The 10,027-nt window shown below is 42.7% G+C and overlaps 1 protein-coding gene across 3 annotated transcripts; it reads right to left on the bottom strand.

Annotated features, from left to right (window-relative positions):
- Positions 1–981: 981 nt before the first annotated feature.
- On the bottom strand, positions 982–6,624 carry LOC119075475. 3 transcript variants are annotated; one of them, XM_037181926.1, is made up of 7 exons: positions 6,371–6,624; positions 5,982–6,176; positions 5,672–5,824; positions 4,587–5,149; positions 2,470–4,527; positions 1,209–2,241; positions 982–1,130 (listed from the first exon to the last, which is right to left on the bottom strand). In XM_037181926.1, the coding sequence occupies exons 1-7, from the start codon at positions 6,474–6,476 to the stop codon at positions 1,051–1,053; spliced, it is 4,188 nt and encodes a 1,395-aa protein (XP_037037821.1). In that variant the 5' UTR covers positions 6,477–6,624; the 3' UTR covers positions 982–1,050. The 3 variants fall into 3 exon arrangements, with proteins under 3 accessions (XP_037037821.1, XP_037037820.1, XP_037037819.1); XM_037181925.1 differs by having other exon boundaries at positions 1,209–1,965; positions 2,053–4,527; XM_037181924.1 differs by having other exon boundaries at positions 1,209–4,527.
- Positions 6,625–10,027: the final 3,403 nt, after the last annotated feature.

Raw genomic sequence — 10,027 nt, forward strand, 5'->3', positions numbered from 1 at the left:
TTGAATAGAAGGGGTTTGGGTTTTTGGTCAGCCACGAGTCATCTTTAACAGAAAACGGAGAAGCGTACAGGGTTGCTGTAGAGACAGCGATTTACATAACTAGGGATTAAAAAGGGCTGTATTTGTGGGATCTGAGGCGAAGCCGAGGTCAATAAGCATACGAAAATGAGATTTTTCATTTTTATGTAATTCTACACGCTGACGGAGAATGAATTATGAAAAGTCCGGTTTTCGACCCATGTATCACGTAAACTTTATTCCCAGCTTTCTGAAAATTGTTTCCCAACAGGTTGTAGCTGGAGGATTAAGTACCAATAATTATGTTCACGACAAGCTGGGCAATATTATCTGGGTGAAAGTTATTTATTTTGTAAATTTCCACCTGGAGGATAATTCCTTGTACGAAAATACTGGTCGCCGGAACTCATAGCTAAAATTAGGACTCGGAACAGGTCAGATGTCCCTTGATCCGAACCTGATTTTCAGGTCGACCTGAGTATATTTGAATCTGACCTCACAAGCAAAACGCATGTTAGATTCCATCAGTTAGGATCGACTATTTATGATCGTTGCACATCCTTTGTACTACCCAGTACTCATTAAAATCTTTCCAAAAGTCCTTTTCAGGACCTTCTCTTGTGCCGAGTGTCCACATCAGTCAGTAAAAGCGTCTGTGATTGGGCAACATGTGTGTCGAGGGTGTCGAGCCAGTTTGCCTATCAATCAGTGGTGCGCTATGCAAATACAACAAAAGAAGGAATAGATTCGACAAAATTGATCAGGTGAAGGTTTCTTTGAATCAAATCTGAACCAGAAAAAATGAGGTTAGGTTCAGGTGACACTGTAAACTGTATCTGAATCCAAGGTCGAGGAAGTTTATGAAGAGATTTTACGTGCAGCTTTATGCAAAATAATAAGTAAGATTCAGGTCAAACCCATTGCGCGAATTATAGTTGGTCTAACGGATGTAAAAGCCCAAACTAATTTCAAATTTTTTTAGTGTAAAAAAATGTTTTTTTTAAACAATTTCGGATCCTAAATACTAGAAAGTCATGCCAGATCGGTGGACGTCGTGATTGACCCACGTTTCGCGAACATATCGTCCACATATCGTCGAATAGTGTTCTCATCTGCGGTGGGGAATAAAAGGTTACAAATGTTAGGAGTCAAGTGCCATTACAAAGCAAAAAAAAAAGTGTTTCTTTCACCTGCAGCATTTTCGTAAAAGTGGTGACAAATCTTCTGAGCCACAACCATAAACAATTCCTTCGTCTGGATGCGTGCATCTCTGTAGTATGGCAACAGGTACTTTTTCACCAACTCGAAGATCACTTCCTTCTCCTGCTTAATTGATTCCAGCAAATAACGCGGAACCTCCTGACCCTGAAACTCATTTTCGATTTCCCTAATGCGTCCGGAGAACACGAGCCCATTGCCAGCTCGAGTTGGCCTGAGTTTCATCGCGGTAACTTCATGCTTCATGGACATTTTGACGTGCAGCGGAAGATCATCTGGAACAGATGCTTTGAATGGTTGCAGTTTTTTGGCATTGTCCACATTGCTGAGGGCCGGATCGTCCACCCAGTCGTCAAAATTGGTGGTGCCGAACAGTTTCTCAAAGTAATCGCTTTGCTTCTTCTTAATGGTATCGGTCAGATCGTCCAATTTTCTCTTCGTTTGTTTGGACTTTTCTTCATCGATAGCACGATTCAGTTTCATTTGCGCTGCATGGATAACATCGAGGTCATATTCGTTTTGGAGTTTGGTCGCGAAATCCTGCAGGTGTTGCTGTAGGCCATTCAACGCAGAATTTGGTTGCTTTTCGAGTTTCGGTTTCGGAGGTCCCGGATCCTCCCATCCATAGTCTGGTGCATCATCGTTTTGATCGTCTTCACGTTCTGATCGACGTTGGGTCCCTTCCGGCGACATAGAAAATTGTCGGTGTGACCATCGGGAGTCGTACTTTTGATTGCTTTTCGATGAGGTACTTGGCATCGGTGTTCGGTCGGTGTCACTATCACTGGAGTGCCGTGATCGTTTACTTGTTTGCCCAGACTTCGAAGTCGTTTGTACCCGTTTGCTGTTCGACGACGATGATGAAGGTTTCCGATCAACACTTTTCTCACGTTCATTGCTCCTGCCTCGTCTCCGGTTTTCCGTTTCGCGTTTCAATCGTTCCTGGCTTCGTGATCGTCGACTGGACACACTTCGACTGCGTGAGCGTCGTCTAACATCTCTTTCGCGCTTAAGTCTTTGGTTGCTTCTGGATCGACTTCTGCTACGTGACCGACGCGAGCGGCCTTTTTTACGATTAAATCGTTCGTTGCTTCTGCTGCGAGATCTTCGCCTGGACAAACTTGGACTGTGCGATCGTCGACTCGACAGACTGCTACTCCGTGATCGTCTTCGAACATTTTTTTCGCGTTTCAGTCGATCACTGCTTCGGCTACGTCTTCGGCGTTTATTTTCACGTTTAAGTCGTTCGTTACTTCTGGATCGGCTTCTCGCACGACTTCTGGATCGTCTTCTTGAACCATCTTCAGTCCGCTTACGTAGACGAGATGCACTGCTACGATCGACAATGGTCGAACGGCTTTTCTCTCGGAAGTCTACAATTTCGGATGACACATCTTCAGGCTCAGATGATGAAACTATCAGTTCCACGTTTTGGGCTGGTGGATTTGTCGTGGATTCTAATTTAGTACGCGATTTGGCTGTTCCGGTATTTCGATCTCTGGCTCTGCTCCGTTTATCATTTACGTTCAATAGTTTGGAACTGCCTTCATCATCTTGATCGGAGTCGGAGATATTCTCCAGACCGTCAAAGTCTCTGTTTCTTGCTGGACTCAGACATTCATCTTTCACAATGGTTCCGGTTGGACTTGGACTGCGTGATTCTCGATCGGAAGTCGTTCCATTTCTAGCATCAGTGGATTTTGTTTCGGGTGCTTCTCGCTTTATGACTGTAAGAACAGAGCTGATGCCTGATGTTGCATTGCTAGTACCAGCTGTTGTTATCGGATTAGAAACTGGTTCTCTGTCGCTTTCATCAATCGGTCTCACCGGACTCTTTGGTTCGCTTTTAATGATCACCGCACTGATGTACTCTGCATCAGCTCCTCCAGGAACCGTTGTACGAACAACCGTTGTCGTATCCACAACCGGATCTGCAATTGTTGCTTTCGGAGTAGCACAACGTCCAGGTGAAAGAAGCCTAATTCCAGCTTTACTGTCCTCGCCCAAAACAATTGAACCACCAGCACCGTTTTCATCACGTGGATCTGTTCCGCTCAGCTCGTCTTCTTTTTCTTCTTTAACCATTGTTCTAGCTGGACTGACATTTCCCGGAGGCAAAGTTTGCATTGCGAAGAGTTCATCACTCAGTCGGTGGTCGGTACTCCGGTGCGGTTCTTCTTTGATCATTGTTCTAGCTGGACTGACATTTCCCGGAGGCAAAGTTTGCATTGCAAAGAGTTCGTCACTCAGTCGGTGGTCGGTACTCCGGTGCGGTTCTTCTTTTACCATTGTTCTAGCTGGACTGACGTTACCCGGAGGCAAAGTTTGCATTGCGAAGAGTTCATCACTCAGTCGGTGGTCAGTACTCCAGTGCGGTTCTTCTTTGACCATTGTTCTAGCTGGACTGACGTTTCCCGGAGGCAACGTTTGCATTGCAAAGAGTTCGTCACTCAGTCGGTGGTCGCAACTCCGGTGCGGTTCTTCTTTTACCATTGTTCTAGCTGGACTGACATTTCCGGTAGGTAAAGTTTTCATTGCGAAGAGTTCATCACTCAGTACTGCAGAGTGGTCGTCACTCCGGTACGGTTTTTCGTCGATCAACGTTTCTGCTGGACTAACACAGCGTAAAGGTACCGTTCTGTCACCTCCTAAGGCACTTGAATTGTTCAGATTGTCATGATTTGGCTCTTTTCTGTTCACTGGCTCTTCTTTGATTACGGTTCTAGCTGGACTAACATTTCCCGGAGGCTTAGCTTTCATTGCGTCACCGAGTTTCGAATAATTTGCTCGGTTACCCATTGCTGCATTTTCTTCCTTAATAACTGTGTTCGCTGGACTAACGCTTCTTGCTGGCAGAGTTCCCAATTCTGGATGATCTGACGATTGACCGTTCGCCGGATGGTGTGGCTCAGATTTGATTATTACTGGACTAAATGCCACCATGTCGAAGCCATTATTGTCCCGTGTCGGCGGTGCCGAAAATTTGTGGAAAAGTCCCAATGCCACTTTCGCCTCCTCCGGATTCGTGCACACATCGCACTTGTCTTTGCAGTTCGGCTCGATGTCGTCAAAATAATTGGAAAATATTTTGTGGCGACAGTCAACCGTTTCGCAGAGATCGGACATTTTCAGAAAGTCTGCGTGTGCTCGTAACGCCTTACGTTTGGCATTTTCGTTCTTTGATTTACCAATGGCACTCTTCAACGTCGAATCAACTTCCGCCACATCCGATTTGCAATAATAGATTCGGCTGTACGACAATTTGCCATCTCGTCCGGCTATGCCCGATTCCTGTTACAAAGGTCTTTGTCATCAAAATGGCTAACCAAAAAAGAGAATTTCGAACTCACTCTGTAAAAGCCGGCTATGCTTTGCGGCACGTCAAAATGGACAACGACTCGAACTCCAGATTTCTCTATGCCAGCACCGAAGCTGGTTGTCGCCACAATAACCGGTAGCGCACCAGTTAGCCAATCATCCAGTACTTTTTTCCTTTCGCCGCTCGGCATCCCGCCGTGATGTGTCTTGGTTGGAAACCCAACTTCCGTCAGTTTTGCAGCCACCATATCCACAGTGTCTCGGTTTTTGCAGTAAATGATTCCGCCCGGTTTCTTGGCATCGTCGTCACTTTCATCAAGGCGGAACGTCAAGAAATTTTTCAGATGAGCGAATAGGTTGGTCAGAATCGTATTTTTGAAAATGATGTCGTAGTGGATATTCTTGCGGAACGTCGATTTCGTAAATGTCGCGACCGGTTCGCGTAGTTGTAAGTTTCGTACGATATCGTTCCGAACATCGGCCGAAGCATTATGCGTTAATGTGATGCACGGAACTGAAGGATAGGCCGGCCGAAGTGAACCGAATTTTAGGTAGTCTTGACAGAAGTCTTGCAGCTGTGGGCTGGCAAGATGAGCTGAAATAAATAAATTTTGATTTGGTCAATGGTTTCTTATCGGATGCACCTGACACGTTTCCTTCAACCTCCCGATTTGATTTCTGTTCACCCGACTACCGTCCACAAATCTTCGAATTTTTCAACTTTTCCCCGATATCTTCGACTGCCGGTAAATAGAGACTTTGCCGAATAATTTCGAGGCGAATTATTCCCACGTGCATGCGTTCCAATTTCGTAGTGCTTCGCAGCTCGTCGCCCATTCCCAATTTTACGTCAAGATCTGTCCGGTCTGGATGAATAACATTCCTAAATTTCAGGACTTCCCCGGCGTCAAACTCAATAATTTCCCAAGCCTAACCTCTTAACAACATATCACTGGAATGCAGATTTCTACACTGTCCGGTAGATCCTATAGATCCCACGCTCGTCACACATAAAAGTTCATCAATTTTAGTCGGGAAGACCACGGAAATGATGCCCTCAACTTATGGCTTCAATTACCAACTCGACCAACTCACAAAAAAATGGTTTTTGACCTACCATCATCGACAGCAAAGTACGCCAATTTATCGTTGTTGCTCAGGGTCTGTAGAATGCTGGTAAAAAACTCGCTAGACACCAGTTCCGGTTTAATATAAATGAAACGAGTCATTGGCTTATCGTTTGCTACATCCTTGTTTAGCCGTTCTCGCTCTGCAAAGAAAAATCGTCAAACTTTACACCGGGCCTGTTATGCACCCAGTTTTCAGCCAGAGAAATGATAATAGATGGAGTTGCTTCGACCGGAGCAGCGCCATCTGTTTTCATTTCTCTGGTTTCTGCAGAGAAATGACAGTTTTTGCTCGCATACCATTGTCGCTTAATTGTGATGTGATTGATGTGGCACTGATTTTGCTCTTCTTCAGATAGTAGATCTGGTCCTTGATCCACGATGTGGATGCTGAGCACACAATTGTGATCTTATTTTCCAACATAATGCTCGGCAGTTGAAAGCACAATGACTTTCGGTTACCCGGTCCCATTGATATAACCACATCTTGGTTTCCTGTAGATGTTAACATTCAAATCATTATTTGCATTAAGAGGTACAAAAACAGACATTTCATTCAATTGTTGGTTGAATATTCTGTGTGGATCCGACGTTGCATCCTCATACAGGACGTGTGACATCACTAAGAATACCCCCAGCTGAAATGCCTATCGTCGAATGAAAGACAATAAAAGAAAGGACTGACGTACGCTTTAGTATTGCCTTGACTGCTTCCTTTTGTTTTGTGTTTACGAAGTGCTTGAGGTTGAATGTCTTCCAAAGTTTTTGTTTCAGTAAATCGTCGGAACCAGGCATGATATCAATTTACTTTTGATACGGATTCGACCGAGGTAAACAGTCGAAGACTAAAGGATTTGTGGAAATTTTAGAGCAACTTTTATGTCCATTCCTTTCGTTTGTTATGTTCGAGTTTTGCGAAAAAGAACTCCTGTCACTTGTGCTGTCATTTTCGTTTTGTTTTGCTCTTCTGTCGATAAAGTTGCTTTTGCTGTTTCTTTTACCGACTTCAACCCAGTAATTTAAAGCGGGAAATTTAAAAAAAATAATCGTCAAGTGCGTTGGATTCTAATCGATATGACTTCTTAAACCTTTTATAAACTTTACAACTCTAGGAGTTTTCAGAGGTTTTTCAGAAGAGAAGGTATTGCTTCGTCGGACATGAACGATTTCAGTCATAGCACTGCCACCAGCATGAACACTGAATTGACAAGTGTCAAATTTGGTGGCTTTAGTGATACGAGCTACCGCTTAGGATTGTTTGTATTCAATACAATGTATTGTATGTTCTAACTCATACAACGAAAACAAGTCATCTATCTGTATAACAGAAACGCAGTGCCTTCTGTGATTTCAACAGCCTCCGAATATTTTCTATGTTCGTGCTAGTAGCAGTGCTGTGTTCAGTGCTCATCGTCGAGTCTTTTTCAGTCAGCGAATTTTATAACCTTAGCAGAGTTCCCACTCCTCCTAAAATTCATAAAATTCATAAAATGGACCAAATCCTCCTAAAATCTCCTAAAATCTTCTAAACCTCCTAAAATTCCTAAAATGAGCTCATACTCTCGAAGAAATTTTTTAATAATACTGAAAAACTAAAAACGGTAAAAACAGCAAAATTATGCGGCAATGAATTTGAACTTCTGTATGAACCTGACTCAACTTGCGAAAACACTCCTTTCTTTGAGTCATGCAAATAGCGATCCTGAACGTGGATTTAGCGAAAATAAATACATTATCGAGGATCGCAGTTTGTTAGAAGATGCGACTATCGTGTCACTTCGAACGTTTAAGGACACATTGAATAATATAAACGTCACTGACTTCCTAATGAATCGACGTATTTTCCAGATGTACTTTACTTTTCTCGAACAACAAAAAGTCGAGAATGTACTACTTCTTAAGAATAAAGAGGCGGAAGATAATCGCAATAAAGCATCTTCACAAAAAAAATCGAGTTCAGAAAAACTTTCCGATATCGAGAAATCTCTCCAGATCCAGTAGAAAACAAGGCATCAGAACAGTCGGAGCGTTTGCTGCGACTTAGCCCCGTACAACCCGTAATCCTATTTCGTCCGCAACCATAATACGTCCGTAGCCCTAATAAGCCCGGAACCCTAATACGTCTACAACCCTCTAATGCGTCTGTTACCAAAATGCAAGTCAAGTTGGGCATTGTCAAATTTACTGAAACTGTTCATTTTTAAAATTGCGCATAGCGCAATTATGAAAGCCCGTACGAAGTACCTTTCAAATAAAACCAACAATTTACGACATTATTTTAGAAACCCAAAATTTTTTGCCAACTTTCCATTGGGTATTCAATTACCTCTCAAATGAAACAAAAACTAGCAAAATCGGTTGAGATTTACTCGATTTATGTGCAAAAAACACTTAGGGCCGTGTAGCGGCCTTAGTCCAAGGGCCCAAATTTGAAACTTTTTTCGCCATCATTATATTCGGCATTCAATTATCTCTCAAATGAAACAAAAACTAGCAAAATCGGATGAGATTTACTCGATTTATGTGCAAAAAACACTTAGGGCCGAGTAGCGGCCTTAGTCCAAGGGCCCTAATTTGAAACTTTTTTCGTCACGTTCTTTTCGGTATTCAATTACCTTCCATAAAAAACTAAAACTAGCAAAATCGGATGAGATTTACTCGATTTATGTGCAAAAACACTTAGGGCCAAGTAACGACCTTTGAGCCCTCCCAACAAGCCCACGTTGCATCTTACCCAAAAATAATGTTCAGCAACTTTGTTCTACTCGTCAATACCTTTCATTTGATATATCACAAGCAGCTATTGCGTGCGTATTTCGGTAGATATCGTCGAAAGACTGAAAAACACCTATAGGGCCCTAGCTCTGGAAGGGCCGACCCTACCATGCCCATTTTCGAACTTGACCTTACTTTTGTCGATACCAATCGGGGAAAAAAAGAATTTTGAAAAAAGGTTGTGATTTACTCAAGCTAGAGGGGTCACGGACGGACGGACGGACGGACGGACGGACGGACGGACGGATGGACGGACGGACGGACGGACGGACGGACGGACGGACATTTTTTTTATTGCGGATTCGTCATCTATGAACATAACCAAATGCTTTGACCTTACTGTCTGCTTCCAATTCGACGTGTTACAAACGGCATATTAATCTTATAAGCCCCCAGTACTTCGTACGGGGCTAAAAACCTTTTAGTGCACAAGAGCTGATAAATGATGGAAACAAAATTATGGTGAATCTTGTTAATTCGAAAGGCGCAGTCGACAAGAAAAACCTGATAAAAGATCAGTTGCTGGCTAGTCGAGACTGGCGTCAGAAAAGAGGAAATCATAAAAGTTTCAATTATTAAACTACATAACGGAAAGTTTTCGATAGGAGTGTCCTTCCAGTGTTGACATATGGAGCAGAAACGTTAACATTAACCAAAGCATCTGAAAATAAGTTGAGGGTGGCACAAAGAGCCATGGAACGAAGTATGCTTGGAATTACACTCAGAGACAAAATGACAAACCAATGGATTCGCCAACAAACAAAAGTCGTTGATGTCATGGAAAGAATTGCGTCTCTAAAGTGGAGTTGGGCAGGACATATTGCAAGAAGGACAGATGACCGTTGGACCAAAGCCATCATGGACTGGAGACCCCCCACAACAAGACCTGTCGGAAGACCACCAGAGAGATGGACAAACGGAATAAAGAAATACATCAAAGGTACATATGGACACACTAACTGGCAACAAGTGGCAATGGATCGTACAACATGGAAAAATTTAGGGGAGGCCTACATCCAGCAGTGGATACAAACAGGCTAAAGAAGAAGAAGAAGAAGAAGAATAAGGAAAAATATGTTTTGACAAAAAAAAAATAACTTTTTGTCAATTTTCTTAAACATTTTTAGTATTTTACGAAGTGTATGAGAAACAGAGCAAAAATTCCTCCGGAAATTACTTATACAACCTTTCCCACATTTTAAAAAATTCTCCTAAAATTACCTTCCAAATCTCCTAAAATACTCCTAAAATTGCCTTTAAAATTTCCTAAAATTCCTAATTTTAGGAGCCTTCCTAAGCCGTGGGAACTCTGCCTTAGGATTCCGTATTAGTATATTACAGCTCTGTTCAGAAATACGTAAAATTTGTGGTCGCGACATGAAATGTGTGTGAGTTTTCCCTACTAGTGGGCAAATTAGCGCAAAAAGTTTAAATGTGCCTGCTAAAATGATCATTTCAACGCCTGCATGCATGGTTAGTGAAAAACTACGTAAAATTGTACGAAATGTGTGTAGATCAAGTACGATTAAGTGCAAACCCGAACACTGACAGCTACACCGTCATCCATAGTG

Source organism: Bradysia coprophila, unplaced genomic scaffold (genome assembly GCF_014529535.1).
Source record: "Bradysia coprophila strain Holo2 unplaced genomic scaffold, BU_Bcop_v1 contig_211, whole genome shotgun sequence".
In the NCBI taxonomy this organism is placed as follows: domain Eukaryota; kingdom Metazoa; phylum Arthropoda; class Insecta; order Diptera; family Sciaridae; genus Bradysia; species Bradysia coprophila.

Excerpts from the sequence above, each read along its gene's own strand:
- LOC119075475 (XM_037181924.1), bottom strand. The coding sequence starts at position 6,476 with ATGCCTGGTTCCGACGATTTACTGAAACAAAAACTTTGGAAGACATTC. Across the intron at positions 5,150-5,671 it reads GTACTTTGCTGTCGATGATG|CTCATCTTGCCAGCCCACAG; the intron begins GTAGGTCAAAAA and ends TATTTATTTCAG. Across the intron at positions 4,528-4,586 it reads GCATAGCCGGCTTTTACAGA|GAATCGGGCATAGCCGGACG; the intron begins GTGAGTTCGAAA and ends CCTTTGTAACAG.